Here is a 17,015-nt window from a genome sequence, read left to right on the forward strand (position 1 = left end):
CATGGACAGCGATTTTGGAAAGGATTACTCTTCACGGCTGAGAATATTTACACGACGGGTGTCGTGTGGGTGGAAGCGGCTTCCAATTTTTCTTTTTCTTGATTCTATTCAGATCACGATATGACTAGACGGCATTATTTTAGATACCAACACGGAGTTGCTCTGTTTTCTGTTTTCGAATATCCTCAGCTTGTCTCTGCCATCTTCATATGAGCCTGACCCTTCTTCTCAAGAGGCCTGTAACATACCTATCTACCTTACCATACTCCTTCGATAAAGCACGACGAAGGAATAGCGGGGTTTATTTGGCGACGAACGACCCAACGCGGGGTCTTGATCAGATCAACTTGATCCCACATTTCGGTTAGGTAAGGAAGGTACTTTGGCTGCGTACGTAGCTCGCGCGTGTCGAAATAAAACGCACAACTACCAAATGGCATATCAGACAACTTTGAGTGCTACTCTTGGGATGCACCCACCAGTCTCACTTGTGGGTTGCCCTGGATTCAACATGAAATCCAAGGCATTATAAAGGCGGAGCCCCGTTCGGCCCATCAGCCCAGTTGACGTCCATTGATCGCAGTTGCCGTGTACTTGGGCCACTTAAGAGGAAGGTTGTCTTATCACAAGGCATCATGCGGATGACAGGGAAAGAGGCCAGGACAGACACACATCACAAGCGAGCTTCCCACGATCTGTACTTGCCTTCTTCTCTCATTCTTTTGGATAGTGACTACCCAGACCAGATCTTCAAAAGTAAGCGGTCTTATTGAATGCAAAGACTTCATAACGAGCTACAATCAAGTCATAGAGGCACTACATCCACCACTTTCGTAACATTATCCCGCCATCTCCCAACAGCACAGTGATACCTGTCAATGATAACAAAACACTGCAGCACGCTTTACTGGAAAGGAATCAAACTCATCTCTCTACGGACTTGTATTAAATGGCCCCCCCTACCACCATCAAGGCCATCGTGGCCGTCGAGGGGGGCAAGATGGAGATCCGCGACGTCGCCTTGCCCCGGTTCCGCGCCGACTACGTGCTCGTCAAGGTGAAGGCCGTCGGTCTCAACCTATTGGACTGGGAACGTGTCCCGGCAGGGATCGCGCCGCCTGGTGCACGTCTCGGCACCGACTACGCGGGCGTCGTAGAACAGGTCGGACCGGCGGTCACCAAGGACTTCGAGAGGGGGGATCGGATTGCGGGGGTTGTGCGTGGCGGGTGAGTTTGACCTTTAGCCCGTTTCCATGGGGGCTTCTCTGCTTTCGCTTCTGTTGCGCAATGTTAAGTTGGCACGGCGATCTGAGAGGACATCTACCTCCCCAGAAGGGGGGAATTGAGTCTGCCAGGGGAAATGAGAATGAACCAGGGGCTGACTTGCGAACTGCCAGCGATGTTGCGCAGCCCGAGAACGGCGCCTTCGCCGAGTGGATTGTTGCCAAAGGCGATCTCCAAATCAAGATCCCGGATAACCTCAGCTACGTGGAGGCCGCCACGCTCGGCAGATCCATCTGCACTGTCGTATGTACCATGTCTCCATGCCCCCCTCCTGATGGTGACTGCCCTACTCACATCGAAATCCCTACAGGGTCAAGGCCTGTACCGCTCGCTCGAGCTACCACTCCCGCCGGGCTCCGTCAGGCAGAACATCATGATCTACGGAAGCGAAACCGCGACGGGGCGTCTGGGCATCCAGTTCGCGCGCCTGTCTGGCCTAGCCATAATCACGATCAGCCCAAAGCAGGAGGCCCAGTTTGTGGCGTCGCTGGGCGCCAACTGTGTCTTCAACTACGAAGACGGCGGATCGTGCGCGCTCGGCATCCGGCAGGTCACTTCGGGCTCCCTGCGGCTGGCCTGGGACTGCACGGGCCTGGGCGCCGAGGTCTGCGCCGCCTCGCTCTCGACGAATTGGTTGCGCGACCAGCCGGTGTATGCAACTGCTATGCCCGTCGACCGCGAGCAGCTGACCCGGTACAACGAGGCCGTCCGGGGTCCGGTCCACAGTGTCCTGGATACCGTTTTCGGGGAGCGGTTCGTCTTAATGGGACAGGAGATGGAGGCCGATCCGGATGAGTACGATTTCGCCAAGCAGTTCTGGGAGCTGACGCGGCGACTTCTCGAGAGCGGCGACGTGAAGCCTTGTACACCGGAAGTCAACCGTGGCGGGGAGTATGGGCTCGAGGGGGTGCTCCTGGGGTTGGATGATCTCCGGTCTGGCAGGGGCTGTATTGGGACGAAGTTGGTGTATCAGCTCCCTGGTTGAGCAAAGGAAAAGAGAACTACGGTGTACGACTTACTTATCACACGGTCTCAAGCAAGCATTGCTTCTATGATTTGCTTTTGTTGCTGGATGACAGCATATCTCAACATAATTTTGCGTACACAAACGGCGTTGGCTTGCTACCCATAGAAATACTGTCGAGTAAGAGTCAGCCAGGCAGCCCTCGAGAATCCTATAAAAGGTTTTGCTAAGATCTTCTTTCCATCCATGGTAGTGAATGTGGGTGCGCATCCTTAGAACACTGGATCAGGAAAAGATGTTCGATTTTCGTCATTCGAATGGGTGATGCGTATTTACAGATGGAAGAAATTTCTCCCAGTGTTGTTTTACTCCTGAGGACAAGGTGGTGTGTTGTTATGCCTACCTGGTAAGAAAAAAGGGGGGCGAGAGTAGGCCTCTTGGCAGAATGCACGTCTGCTTTTATACACGACATATACTTCTCTACCACCTAGGTAACCTATCCTGAGGGGGAGGCGTTGCGGTGCTTGATGAATGTAGTGGTCTGATATCACAAGCTATCAACTACTAGACTATTGTTTCCCCTCATAGCTGTGGATTGATGGATGATGTGCAAACTCCAGAGCCTCTAGTAGCGCCGTGCCCATCCTGGGGCCAGTGGTATCTGCTACTTCCAAAGCACACGGAATGCTCCGGACAGCCCTAACATAAGGCGTAACTTCAGCTGCCGATCTGTCGACGTGCTGTCAGGGGGGTTTTCGCGAACGTCGCCCACCAGTCTATACGCAAATCCTTCACGAAGGATTCTCAGTAAATCAACCTGATCGGATTCAGTAGAAGGATATAATGCAGACACTAGGGTGCTCACATTAATACTCACTATCGCACACATAGGCACTGAAACTCAAAAACCCCCAGGGCGTAGTACTTTGGGATGTAGACAGGCAGGTCTAGGTTGACGTGCATCATCGTCCAGAACGCCCCTGGCCCCCTTGCACATAACGTTCTAGATCGGGACACCCGACCTGCCAAACGACGGGCCTCGTCCCGCTAAAACTTAGGGCCCGTTGGGGGACCCGTTGCTGCTGGGCTGGCAGGCAGGCTTGCCACAGACCCGGGGGCGCGCTGACCGCTCGACGGGGTTCATCCCCGCTGGTTCGCTTCTGGGGGCCTGGTCTCTCTTCATACAAGCTTTTGTCAGATGGTAAAAGTAAAGAGAGTGCTGAGCAAGGCAGTACAGCTTATTTGTTAGCAATACTACCTTGGGGGCGGCGGCAGCTAGCAACAATGGTAAAAAGCGCTGCTGTTGCGGCTCTCGCCTGTTTACATCTGAGATAATTTCTGATGCATCTTCCCATCTACCCTCGCGCATGTCTCACTGTCGTCCACAATGGCGGGCTGGGGAGGGACCTGTGCGTCCGTCATCCTACTTTACCTGAAGCTTGTTCCGCCGGACGGTCCCAGCACCAACGGACGCGACACGAACACCACTGAGGATAGAAAAAAGAAAACTGCGCCTTCCCGATTGTTTGCTGCGCTTGTTCCACGTTCATTCCGGCACGGCGGAGATTATGTAGGGTGGTTTGTTGCGTAGTTCCCGCGCCGCGTCGTCTCACCGGTTCATCTCAAAAAAAGAATTGGTCATAGGGGAGGCAAATGCCCCGAATTGGCGTGCAGCCTCGTCATTACGGCCCATTGATGCATGTCCACTTACACGCAACCTACCAACACAGTAGTAGGTAGTAGGAGTAGTGTGTGCTGGGTTGGGTATGAATGGACGGACGACGCCGTGCTAAACGTCATGCTAATGGCATCGTATATCAACTTGCATAAAACCGTGCGTGAGGAATGAGGGCTTTTTGCGAGGCTATTCGTCCACTTCAACTTGCGGTCTGCGAGAGTTTTTTCTTGTCGGATACAACAGCCTCGTTTTGGAGGGTCGCAGCTCTCGCATCACGGATTATGCCGACGGGCTAGGTCGCCACCTGGATCTGACCGCCGGAGAAGCTGTAGTGAACGATGTGTAATTGGTATTGGGTGTTGGATGTTGGGTGTTGGGCGTTGTTATATTGTCGATTATCATGTGTGACAATGGAAGAGGCCCCCAACTCGTTGGAGGCTGAGACGAGGATCCGCCCCCAACCAGACCAGGGCCGACTGATTCTCGACTGGAATGGCCTCGACGCGTCGCCGTCATCAGGAAGGCTGCGAGCTGCATTGTAGTTTGTTTCGCATTTGGAAAATTTTCCCTGGGTTCTCACTGCTTGGTTTGTATACGAATCAGCGTCCACTTTTTGAGGTGTGTCGGCTGTTTGGTTTGGGCTGAATCTTCTCCAGGTCGCTCCGAGCCTCGTCGTGCAGCATGTTGGGAGCGGTGTAGATGCGGCGATGCCTATTTCGGCCAAACGGGTGGGAAGGCGCATCAGAGATCTGCCCCTACCGGGCTCCCACTGGGCGGGACTCTGGGAGAATGCCGTCCCCTCCCTAAGAATCTCGGGAGGAGTGTCGATAGAACACGCGCATTAGCTACCGATGATGCCCGCGCGAAGAATTTACCCGTCCACGCAGGAGACAGGCGCCGTAGTAAGCCAGTGAATGCGGTTAGCATCTACAGTTACCGTACAACCTTGGAATTGAGGGCTATGATATGCCAATTGATGGGTCTGGCAAGTCTGGTACGGATAGACGCTCTTGGTGCCTCGATCATCTCCACCGTTGGATGGGGTATTGAACAACGTGGACAGGCATCGATCCAGAAAATCGGTTGGGAGTCCGATCAATACAAGCTGGCCGGCCGCATCGCTGCCCAGCTGTCATGTATCGCTACTGCTTGTATACTTGCCTTACTTGGTGTGCAGTGCATTGCAGCCGGGCAACATCTCTCAATGGGTCGATCAATGGGATTGTGCCAGTAGCAAGCAGCATAAGCAAAAGCTGGTGGTTTGGTGGAGGAGCCGCTTCGTGCGCGTAGACGACGAGGGACACGCGCAAGGCCCGTCTGGGCTCTGGAGGGGCAGACTCATTGGACCGATTCCTCCATACCTCGCATGCACCGCGCGACTTACTTACAAAGGCGACCCCCCTCCTAAAAACTGTACCTACATACATATCTGGAGCGATTGTTCCCATACCTACCACAGCAATGTTCGCGTGTATGCATGTTTCTGGAGATTCCCATAGCACCGTATCCAGTATCCCTTCGTCCAGAACTTCGTCCTCTCCCCAGCCATCTCAGACATCTCTACTGTTTACACGTATACGCCCTGCACATCGGATAAGGGCAAACGGAGCAGGGAGGCGTTCAATGATAAGGGTAACATTCACACGAACCGAAATGAGAAATGATTAAAATAACCAAATTATGGCGAGCTCTTAACTGTCTTCTGAGGAACGAATCCCTTTTGGCAAAAAGGAGGGGTTCAATGAATGTCTCATAGGAATTTCCGAGGTGGTTGGGCTTGGGGCAGCTATGATGTCGGTCGAATTTTTTTCTATTAGCCAGGGTGCTACTTCCCGTACCATTTGCGCGCTAGACTCGCCTTCCTTTCCACGCTCGAGGGAGACAGTCAACGAGCTTCGATCGTGAGCTGGGGCGAAAGCGAAGGCGAAGCCCCTCCGTCCTCGACGGACGGACATGATATATCAGGCGCAAGTGCAGTGTGCAGTTGCATGTTGCATGCACCACAGTACGTACACTCTTGGAGGGGGGGCCGGTACTTCGGTGAATAACCTAGGGAGGCTCGGAGGGGGGGAGGAGTGTCCATTGATGTTTGTGGGTGGGAGTAGTGGATTGGAGTGTCACAGAGGCCGCGGCCAATCAGACGGGTGATCGACCCTCCGCCACCCCAATTTGCTATCTACGCACACCCTCCTCCCGGGCCTGTGTGTTTCGTTCCCTGACCTTCTGACCATTCACACGGCTACGGTCATTGTGCATGACCCTGCAGACAAGTCCCATACTCCTACATAAGACCAATAGAGTAACCCTTTCTCCCCATGAACCTGGTGTTTACGCCCCCGTTGCCTACAGGAGAGCAGACGACTGACTGACTGATTGAGCAATGAGAGGTGGTTCGACTTTGCTTCAGTCGACATCGCCGAGTCTTTTTTAAATGATTTGACCCGCGCCCCGATCTGCGCGTAGTTACTGGCCTAGCAACCGGCTCACTCCCAGCTAGCCATTTGCTTGGTTCATTGGATCACCGGCACGACCCAATAAGAGAGAAGGAAGAAGGGAGAAGGGAGAGAAGAATATCAGGAAGGAAAAAAGCAAAGGGGTCTGTGAGACAGTCGATTTGCTACTAATCCAGGCAGGTCCCTTTGCGCATTTCGAGAATTGACTTGTCAGACAACCGACGACCCTCGAAATCCAGAACCCGCTTTGCTTGGGAGAGACGTGGAAGAGTCGACACTATACGCCCTTTGTTGTCGGCCTGGCACCGTACTCGGTATATCGATCCGCCCACGATCGACTCCACGGACTCGACTTCAGCGTCGCCTGTCCAGGACTTGCCGCGGCCAATGGTTCATTCACCCTTCCACCATCAGTTGAGCTTAATCCGTCAGAATGGCTACTGCCGAGGTTGCAACTGCCTGCGGAAGCTGGACAAGAAGCGTATCTGGCTCGCCAACGACCCTGCCTTCGACGAGCTCGATTCTATGGGATGATCTGGACGTCGAAGTGCGATTGAACCTCATTGCCAGAGCATGGCAGCTCTCGCAAAAGAACGCGGTATGTCACCCACCAAGGCCAGCTTCGAGTCACGGTGCCCGCGCTCAAACAGCCGGCGCCAAAGTTATTCATCGGCTCAATTGGGAAATGTTGGTTGAAGTATATTATATAAGCCTCGAGACTAATGTAGCGCTTCTGGAGCAGAACAACCCCTCACCACCACTACGTCAGCATGCAATCTTTAAACCATTAATCGTTCCGAACGCCAGCCCTAAGCGATCTCGGCTTTCGGCGCAATGCGAGCCTCCGGAGGTCATCGACGACACTTTGCATGACCCGTCCCGAACGGGTCATGCTGCTTGTCAACGAGCTCCGACTCCGGAGGAAAATGCACCTGCACCTTCCGATCCAGAAACAACCAGCCGTCGCAGTCGGGAAGACTCCGTATTTCGAGATCCCTCCATGGATGTCCAAGTCGACTTTTCGTCCGAAGAAGGCTTTTCCCAATTCGCTAAGAAGAAGAAGAAAGCCACGCCGGCTGCTTTCAACTGGGGCGACGAGCTCAACAAAGGCGACGGCACTGCTGGCGACGACGGCAATGGAGGAGACCAGAATGGTGGTGGCGGCGGTGATGCGGCAGGGTCCGGCAACGGCGGCGATGCCGGTGGGGGTGGAAGCGGCGGCGGCGATGACGACAAGGACAAGGACAAGGACAAGAAGGACGACCCGGCACCAGAGGACCCTTGGGGCGCATTCGAGACGGCCGGTACGAAGAAGAAGAAGGGGAAGAAAGGTTCCGAGCCCGAGCCTGCTCCCGAGCCTGCCCCCACGACCTTCGACGATATCAAGTTAGACGACCCCCCACCAGAGGAACCCAAGAAAACTGGCGTCTTCGCCTCATGGGGTTCCAGCTGGCTTACCGGTGGCTCTCTTGGATCCAAAGCTTCTGACCCTCCTAAAGTAGAAGAGAAGAAGGAGGAGGACACATGGGGCATCAATCGGCCCAAGCCCAAGAAAGCGACAACAGCGTCGTTCATTTACGGCGATATCGACGAACCTGAACTCAAACCCGAGAAACCGAAAGAGCCAGATCCAGCTCCCGTGGATGACTTCTGGGGCGCCACCGTCACTAAAAAGAAGGGCAAGAAGGGTAAAGTGGTTGAAGAAGTCAAGGCGCCTGAACCACCTCCGCCTCCGCCTGTGCCAGAACCACCCGCCGAGACCGAGCCAGGCGATGAAGACATTTGGGGATGGGGTTCTAAGAAGGACAAGAAGAAGGCGGAGGAACCACCACCGCCTCCGGAGCCGGTCAAAGAAGAGCCTCCTGTAGACGACTTCTGGGGAGTTCCTATGTCGAAGAAGGACAAGAAAAAGAAGAAAGGGGCTATTGAGGAGGTTGCGCCAGAGCCCGTACCGGAACCCGAACCTGAACCTGAACCAAAGCATGCAGCTGATGACATGTTCCCTTCTTTTCTTGGCACTAGCAAGAAAGACAAGAAAAAGAAGAAGGGTGTCGTCGAAGAGCCTCCCAAAGTGCCCACTCCAGAGCCGGAGCCGGTACCAGAGCCTGAACCCGAACCTGAACCCGAAAAACAGGAGGATGACATTTGGTCATTCGGTCTCACTTCCAAGAAAAACAAGAAGAAGAAGGGTGTGGCTGAACCCGAGCCGGAGCCGGAACCGGAACCTCCCAAGGAGGAAAAGCCGGTCGTAGAGGATATTTGGGCCACCTTAACTTCGAAGAAAGACAAGAAAAAGAAGAAGGGTGTCATCGAAGAGCCGCCCAGAGTGCCCACTCCAGAGCCTGAACCGGACCCAGAACCGCCGAAAGAGGAGAAGAAGGAAGACGACGACTGGATGAACTGGGGTGTTCCCTCCAAGAAGGACAAGAAAAAGAAAAAGGGTGCCGTTGTGGAAGAGCCACCCAAGGAACCCGAGCCTGAGCCCGAGCCTGAGCCCGAGCCAGAACCAGAACCGGCCCAGAACGACGACGATATATGGGGACTGAGTCTAGGCAAGAAAGACAAGAAGAAGAAAAAGGGGTCCGTGGAGGAGCCGCCTAAGGAGCCAGATCCCCCACCAGAGCCGGAGAAAAAGGCCGACGACGATTTCTGGACCGGTCTTGGGACCAGTAGCAAAAAGGACAAAAAGAAGAAGAAAAAGGGCGCCGAGGACCCTCCGCCTCCCCCTCCCCCACCACCGGAACCGGAACCAGAACCGGAGCCGGAACCGGAACCTGAGCCAGAGCCTGTCAAGGAAGAAAGCAGCATTTGGAGTTTCTGGGGCGCGACCAAGAAGGTGACCGCTCCCAAGAAGACAACCAAAACCAGTAGTGCACTGGTTGAGGTGGAAAAGGCGCCCGAACCTGCACCAGACCCTCCTCCTGCAGTCCCAGAAGCTGATGAAGACGACGGTGAAGACGGGAGTGGTTCATTCTGGGATAGCATCGCTGGCACAAAGACGGACAAGAAGAAAAAGAAGAAGAACGCCGATGGCAGTCTCAAACCTGATTCGATCGAGGAACCCAAGACCGACGACATCTGGGGTCTCACCGCCCCAAAGAAGAGCAAATCCAGCAAAAACGCGCCGGTCGAGGTCAATGGTTCTTATTTCGACGCAGTCAAGCCGGATTCAGTAGAAGACGACAAGGCTGACGACGATGATTGGGGATGGGGAGCCTCCTCGAAAAAGAAGAAGAAGTCCAAGAAGGACGAACTTGCCGAGCCTCCGCCTCCAGCCCCGACCCCTCCATCTCTAGACATGGACGAGCCAGCAAACGAGCTCGAGACTAATGTTTGGGGAGAGGAGGAAGCTCCAGCTTCGAAGAAATCCTCCAAATCCAAGGACAAGGAGGATAAGAAGTCCAAGGAGAAGGAGCCCAAGCTCAGCAAGAAGGAGCTCGAAAAGCTTGAGAAGGAGAAGCGGAAAGCGGAGAAGGAGCGTGCGAAGCAGGAAGCTCGGGAGGCCGAAGAGCGTGCAGCTCAAGAAGCCTTGGAGGCTGAAGAGCGCGCCGCCGAGGAAGCCCGGGAAGCTGAAGAGCAGGCTGCTCGAGAGGCCGAGGAGGAAGCCGCCCGCGAAGCAGAGGAGCAGGCCGCTCACGAAGCAGAAGAGGCTGCCAAAGCCGAAGCCGAAGCTGCCGAGATTGAGCAGGAGGAGCGCGAGCTGGCTACACTAAAAGCCAAACAGGCACGACGCAAGCTTCCTAGGAGGGATCAGGAGAGGTTTGACATTCTGACCGAAAATGCGAATCGCCGCGCCGCAGAGCAAGCCGACAAAGAGGCCGAGGAAGAAGCCGAGCGTGAACGCATTGAAGCTGAAGAGCAAGCTGCCCGAGAGGCTGAGGAAGAGGCTGCCCGAGAAGCTGAGGAAAAGGCTGCCCGGGAAGCTGAGGAAGAAGCTGCCCGGGAAGCTGAGGAGCAGGCCGAAATCGAGCGGCTTGAAGCTGAAGAAGCTGCCAAGAAGAAGTCGAAGAAGAGCTCATCCAAGTCCGAGGATAAGAAATCCAAGTCCAGCAAGGATAAGTCGTCCTCTAAGGACAAGGATAAGAAGTCGTCCAAAGAGAAGGAAAAGGAAGCGAAGGAAAGGGAAGCAAGGGAAAAGGAAGAGAAGGAGAGGGAAGAAAGGGGAGAGAGAGAAGGAGAAGGAGCCGGATGAGTATCCGGATCCAGGTGATTTTGATGATATGGATTTCGACGGCATCGAATTGGACGAAGCAGAAGTCGACGAGTTGTTGTCTCCACCACTCCCAGCTATCACAACGACTAGGGAAAAGCCCGACCCATTCTCATTCTGGGGTGCAGCAAACAAAAAGAAAGGTACGTCGCCTCAGGCTACTGCACGGCAAATTCCCAAGGCTAACCCATCTCCAGCATCGCCCGAGCCCGAGACATCCAAAAGTTCAGAAGATGCTGCCGATAAACCTGCATCGCAGCCAAAGAGGACGTCTGCAATTGCTAACATACTCAAAGCGTTTGAACCCGCTCCTGAGCCAGAGCCAGAGCCAGAGGAAGACGACGAGGAAGAAGATGAAGAAGACTTCGAGGATGCATTGCCCCCACCGCCTCCACCGCCCCCACCGCCAGCACCCTCCAAAGAGGACCGGAAGAAGTCCAAATCATCCAGAAGAGAGAAAGCGATCGTGGACGACGAGGCTGCTCCACCCAGGAAAAGCAAAAAGGACAAGGACCCACCTGGAGCCTTCCCTATGGATGGGTTTGACGACGAGATTGTTGAGATTGTAGACATGGCCCCAAAGAAGTCCAAGTCCAGCAAGAAGAGCAAGCGAGCCAAGGAAGATGAATACGTACCACCACCGCCAGAGGTACCTATGGCGCCTCCAGCGGTGCCCGATGTTCCCTCGTCTCCACCTCCCGATGGAAGTTCCCCGAGGAAGGACCGTGTCAAGATCAACCGGGGAGGGGGCCTCATCATGGGGCATGTGGGGTTCGAAGGAGGAAAAGAAGCCTTCTAGGCCTAGAGGCGAAGAAAAGCGGTCACGTTCCGATCGCAAGGACAGGGAAGAAAAGTCGTCGAAAGGATCAACTTCCGACAAGGCTGACCAATTCCCCAATGCTGCATCATCTTCTAAACCTCGGGCTAGTATGTTTAAGAGCACTCCGCCGTTGTCGCGCTCGATGTCGACGCGCGACAAGCGCCTTGGCGGAAAGTCGAGCTCACGTCGGCACTCATTCGACATGTCTGGCGGTCTTGGATCGCCGCCTCTGGAGGAGCCGGCGCAAATGTCATCCAAAGCCGCCAAGATCTTGGGTGTAGACAAGAACCGAAAGAGCAGATATCGCCGCCACGAGAATGACGATGACGTTGTCATGGCTGATCCTTTTGAGGCAACTCCTGGCCCAGACAAGTCGTCGCGAAGGAGAACGCGCACGAAACCCGAAGAGGACCCTGTCATGGTCGATCCTTATGGCCCTGTCGAACCTCCTCCAATGAAGCGCAGCGTTTCGAATGCCAAGAAAGGGTTTTCCAGTCTCTTTGGCGGGCTCAAATCATCTGCGAAATCGGACCCTCGTCCTGAGGAGCGGCCAGAACCTCGTCGGCGCCACACAATGCACTCGAGCCACCCCGAAGATGAGATGCGGGCCGGAAAGAAGTCGAAGCGATCCTCGCGGGACGAAGCAGAGGCAGCCATGACGGATGCTGACCACGATGCTCGTCGGGCAGCACGACGCGCTAGACGGGCTGAGAAGGAGGCTGCCGAAGACTCACGTCGTACTAAAGACTCATCCAAGCGTGACCGTCGCAAACGTGAAGACGACGAGGAAGCTCGCCGGCAGGAGGACCGCGAAGCTAGGCGCGCCGAACGACGTGCTGCACGGCAAGCAGAAGAGGATCGCCGTGCTGCCGAGGAACACGAGGCGCGGGAAGCTGCCCGAGCTGAGCGCAAACGCCAGAAAAGGTCAGCTGGGGACGACAAAGACGCACACCGTCGCCGGTCCACACGAGACGAACCTCGGCGATCGCGCCACGCCGCCGAAGTACCAGACGAGGAAGAGGAGCGCAGAAAGCGGCGTGAAGCAAGACGTGCTGCCCGTGCCGAGGCAGAGGCCGCCGCCGCCGAAAAGAGTGGCCGCCACCGGTCTTCCCCCCAAAAGGACTACATTTTCTCGTCCAAGTCCAGGCATCACACGGATGACGAACGGCACAGAAGCAAACGACCAGCCTGGCCGCACTCAGGTACCGATTCTTGGGTGAAGGAACACTCCGATGCTGGCCCCCCTCCTGACGATGGTCCCTCTGCAGACGCACCAGCTCCGATTGACGATGACGAGGCGCGCCGCGCCGCGCGAAGAGCCCGTCGTGAACGCCGCGAGAACGGCGACCGTGAACGACCACGTGTTGCATCTGACGGCTTCGGCGACAACGCAGCACCGCCCCCGCCCCCACAGCCCGCATTCGACGCCACGCCTCGCAGCAGCTGGTGGCGTAAGATTACCGGATAAACGATCCATTAGATTGTGAGATTAACTTGATGGTTGGATACGAAGATGTGATATTACTTGATTGAACAGCGTTATGGTTATTATGATGTACATGGCATTTTCACTGGTGTAGGAAGCAAGTGTGAGCAATAATTTGGCATGAAGGGATGATTGTAACGTCTTCTTACCTGGGTTTGGGTTTTGGTGGTCTCTTTTTTTTTTTGGTGTATGTGCCCTTCCCGGTGTGGGCGTTTGCAAGACGCAGCGGCCGGTCGGTGGGGGATGTCTACTTATGATGTTACGGGATCTAGAAAAGGTTACGCCCGTGTTTGCTGTTTTGATTTATATTGAAGATATACCCCCTCCTACCTACTTAGACACATGAATACATAAGTGTCTGTACCATTCCAGTCATAGACGTTTCAATGTTCCAGTGCGTGCAGCGATTGCCTTCCAGTGATATATGCTTTGTGCAGCAAGTAGGGGAAGTGGTAGCCTCGTGGGATGGTGGACGTGTAGGAGAGCAACGTACCATAGGAGGCATTCCCGCGTTACAGGAGTAACTCATTTGCAAGACATTATATGTAGAATTCCCAGCTAAATACTTCCTGCTTCTTTATCCAAGTAAATAATTACTACGTCGGCCGAATTCCCAGTGAACAGGTGGGGTGCTCGGGGCAAGGTGACTTACGGCGAGTCACCTTGCCTCAGGAAGGAGCCATGGATATGTGAAGGCGCGGTAAGGGAAGCTGCATTTTGTAGGTTCCTACTTTCAAACGGAGCCATATAAACCAAAACACGCCCTCATTCCCATAACAATCAGCCAGGCTACAAGCCGGCACCCGTGGCGTAGTAGTTAACGTACTCCTCCCCCATTTGAGGCAAAGGAGTGACCCGAGTGCAAATCTCGGCGGGTGCATCAGATCGATTCCTGGTGTGAGCATGCTTTTTTTTAATCTTTTTGCATTTTTCCCTGTCTATCTCCCAAAGCCATTACCTTAACTTACCTTACATTGTATGGCCAACACCTAAACACTGTCCATGCTGCATACGGTGTACGATGGATTGCCTTCGCCTGTTTGATACATCACATCGTTTGCTGGCACTACTGATCTATCGTAGGTGATGTAAAGTATGCAAATTTTACACAGGGCTGCAGTTTTTCACGGCATGAAGTAACAGTTTAGCAAGTACTCGATATGGATTTTCTAATCGCCACTTCAAGCTGTCTATCTGGTCTCGTTGCCTCTAAGTTGGTGGCACATCAAGGTCGATACTTGGAAGCGTCAACGGCAACCACCTTCCCAGGCATGCTGGTAGTAACGTAAAGCACACGCCTGTCCTGTCCCGTCCGACCAAACGCGGCCGCCGTGTCCCCTCTCACCACGTCTGAGTCCGCACCTCCCAGCACGGGCACCACTTTCTTCCCGTCGGGGCTGATGGCGTACGTCGTGTTGCCCTTGTTGCTAGCCGCCCAGATGGTCCCGTCGGCGCCGATGGCGAAGTCGTCCAGGAACACCTCGCCCGCGATGGTCGCCACCGTCTCGACTGCGGGCTCGTCGGCAGCCAGCGACCCGTCCCGGTTGATCTTCACCCGGTAGATGCTGAGGGTGGCGCTGTTGCTGAAGTAGAGGTACCCCTCGTGCACCCTGAGCCCGTTGATGCCGGTGGGGGCCGTCGCGGTCCCCTGCATCTCGGGCACCTTGATGGCGACGTCGTAGTGGCCGGTGGCGGCGTCGACGCGGAAGACCTGGCCCAGGATGGAGTCGGCGACCAGCAAGATATCATGGCCACGGCCGCAGCCGGGCAGAGCGGCGGCGCCGTTCAGCACGATGGCTTCGGTGATGTTGGCGACGAGGCGGGTGGACGTAGACGTAGACGTAGTAGTACCATGATGCGCGGCGTTGTTGTTGAAGACGACCTCGAACACGGCAGAGGCGTTCGGCTGGGCCGTGAGGTTGGTGCGGGAGCCCGCCACCAGGAAGGTGTCGGGCCTGGTCTCGGCGATGCCGAGCAGGCCCTGGACCTGATCCCGGAAGTGGTGCACGAGAGAGACGGACGGCTGGTCGGAATAGGGGCGCTGGACCAGGTACAGCTGCGCCGCGGAGGAGAGAATGGTGACGAGCAGGTCGCCGTTCGGGCGGACCGCGATGTTCTCGACCCAGGTGCCTGGGTCGCTGAACTGGTAGACGTCTCGGTAGGGGCAGGGGGAGGGAGTCACCCTGAGTTGCTGGGATCGAGGCGGCCATGCTCAAACCGAGAGTCAGGCTCAGGCGCGCGAGGCGTTGGAAAGCGATGTGCATTCCAGCAGTGGTAGTATACAAGCAGATTTCGTATTTTGGGGATTCGAGCCGTTGATCTCAGAAGATTCGTTTGGTTCTAGATACTCACAGAGAAATGAATTCGATACCGGCATCATTTCTGGCTTTTATATTCCTCGAAGTCAGGGCTATTACGGACGGAGTGGCTCTCTATCTGCAAGTGCCCCAACCAGAGCCTAGTCGTCGAAACGGCTTACTGCGCCGCGTCTGACACGTCGTCAGCAAGACCGTTTTCTTTACTCGTGTATGTTGTCGCACACGTCCGGCGGTGCTGCTTAAAATGGCCTCAATTCACGAGTGGTGGCCCTATCGGGATTGACGGGGACAGGGTTCTGTCATACGCAAACCGGCCTAGTGGGAGATCTCTGCATTTAGGGGGGATGCCCGGGGCCAATGTAGATATCCCGGTGAGCCGGATTAGGAAATGCCCTAACGGTATGACTCGCAGGCCGTTACTTGTTTTCTAGGCCGTGGATTCATACTTAACGCTTGCTTTCTTTAGCGGTGCAGATCTCTATACAAGTGTGAAAAGAAGCGACCTTCTTTGATTTTATTGGCGCCTCTGAGACCTGCTAGTGAAAGGGCTAGGGAGACCTGCCCTGGGGCGGCGCATTTTGATATCAGGCTCATCAATGCTATTGATTTAGCCTGACCAAGACTTGTTACAATTCTATACTCCTAGGTTGCTTTTACGCCATCGCTGTACATTGCTATTGTTTACGCCCCTGGGAACACTAGCAGCCATGTTCTATGATATGAGGTCATCAAGGCATCTTCTCCATCGAGTACCTGCCATGCATAAGTTCTTCTCGATACATACAGAACCTAGGATCAATCCAGCCCGTAGCAGACTATGACTGGAAGAGCGCAATGAAAGCCGATTGATTACTTAGGCCTTCCGTCTCCTCAGGGGAACGAGGTGATAGTGTCAACAAAAAGAATACCACAAAGACTTGCCACCCGGCTTTGTCCCATTGGGCTCCCTTACTGTGATCACGAAGCCTTAAACTCGAGAGCCGGAAACAATGAAGTTGATATGGTTGCGGTGCATTAATAGAGCGCGACCCCCTTTCTGAAGTAGTGCGCGCTCATTGCCGGATGTGGTTTTCAGTATCGCCTTTACCCCCCGAGAGAAATATCAACCAATGAGAGACACCATGTCGCCAATATCTTCTCTATAAGACCGACGATCCACCCTACCTATGAAGAAACCGAGAGACAGTCAATCAATCATAGTAGATGTGCTACTCCGAGGAACTCGACACCGTCTGCTCCGAATGCCGCACCAGCCCGACCCGCCGGCCCCAGCTCCTGCAGCACAAATGCTTCGACGTGCTGAAGCACAAGCGGCGCTACGGCGGGTGCGGGCGGGCCTCCGAGCGGCCCTTCACGACGATTGTCCGCAGCGGCATGTGTAGAAGCTGCCGGATCGGCCGGCGCGGCGAGAGCAGCAATAGGGCGACGGACCCTCTTCTTCGGTCGCCCTACTACCGCCGTCGCGACGATGACGACGATGATGATGATGAGGGTGAACAGCCTCCGCGGACCGCCGCGGAACAGGATAAGCCGGACGGCGGATGGTTGAGGCAGGCAATACGGCTGTGCTGCTGTTGTTGTATGCGACGTTAGATATCCTTGCTGGATCTGACTACATATGCACAAGCCATTGAATCCATAAATAATCATTACACGTTTTCTGCCATTATACCTGCTTTTATACTCATTCAACTAGTAAAGAACCGCGCGTATGTCATCCCATCGTAGTATTATCCAATAGCTAGAAGCAGCCCATTGACATTCCAACTCGACCCTAACCCAATAACTCCCCCTTTTCCATC

The 17,015-nt window shown here is 54.8% G+C and overlaps 4 protein-coding genes across 4 annotated transcripts; 3 read left to right on the forward strand and 1 right to left on the reverse strand.

Moving 5' to 3' along the window:
- Positions 1–949: 949 nt before the first annotated feature.
- Positions 950–2,269, forward strand: PG985_007236 (uncharacterized protein; the record flags this gene model as incomplete). Its single annotated transcript, XM_066827005.1, has 3 exons — positions 950–1,227; positions 1,398–1,527; positions 1,595–2,269. The coding sequence occupies 3 exons, from the start codon at positions 950–952 to the stop codon at positions 2,267–2,269; spliced, it is 1,083 nt and encodes a 360-aa protein (XP_066684680.1).
- Positions 2,270–6,812: 4,543 nt separating this feature from the next.
- Positions 6,813–12,877, forward strand: PG985_007237 (uncharacterized protein; the record flags this gene model as incomplete). Its single annotated transcript, XM_066827006.1, is given in 7 exon segments — positions 6,813–6,977; positions 7,149–8,117; positions 8,223–9,414; positions 9,655–9,891; positions 9,940–10,438; positions 10,683–11,355; positions 11,369–12,877. The coding sequence occupies 7 exon segments, from the start codon at positions 6,813–6,815 to the stop codon at positions 12,875–12,877; spliced, it is 5,244 nt and encodes a 1,747-aa protein (XP_066684681.1).
- A 1,243-nt stretch (positions 12,878–14,120) lies between these two features.
- Positions 14,121–15,272, reverse strand: PG985_007238 (uncharacterized protein; the record flags this gene model as incomplete). Its single annotated transcript, XM_066827007.1, has 2 exons — positions 14,121–15,106; positions 15,248–15,272. The coding sequence occupies 2 exons, from the start codon at positions 15,270–15,272 to the stop codon at positions 14,121–14,123; spliced, it is 1,011 nt and encodes a 336-aa protein (XP_066684682.1).
- A 1,144-nt stretch (positions 15,273–16,416) lies between these two features.
- PG985_007239 (uncharacterized protein) lies at positions 16,417–16,806 on the forward strand (the record flags this gene model as incomplete). The annotated part of the gene is made up of 1 exon (XM_066827008.1): positions 16,417–16,806. One exon carries the CDS (start codon positions 16,417–16,419, stop codon positions 16,804–16,806), a length of 390 nt encoding a protein of 129 aa, XP_066684683.1.
- Between the last annotated feature and the right edge of the window lie 209 nt (positions 16,807–17,015).

The sequence above is a fragment of the Apiospora marii genome, assembly GCF_038362585.1.
Source record: "Apiospora marii strain CBS 49790 chromosome Unknown utg000004l_segment0_segment1, whole genome shotgun sequence".
Lineage (NCBI taxonomy): Eukaryota > Fungi > Ascomycota > Sordariomycetes > Amphisphaeriales > Apiosporaceae > Apiospora > Apiospora marii.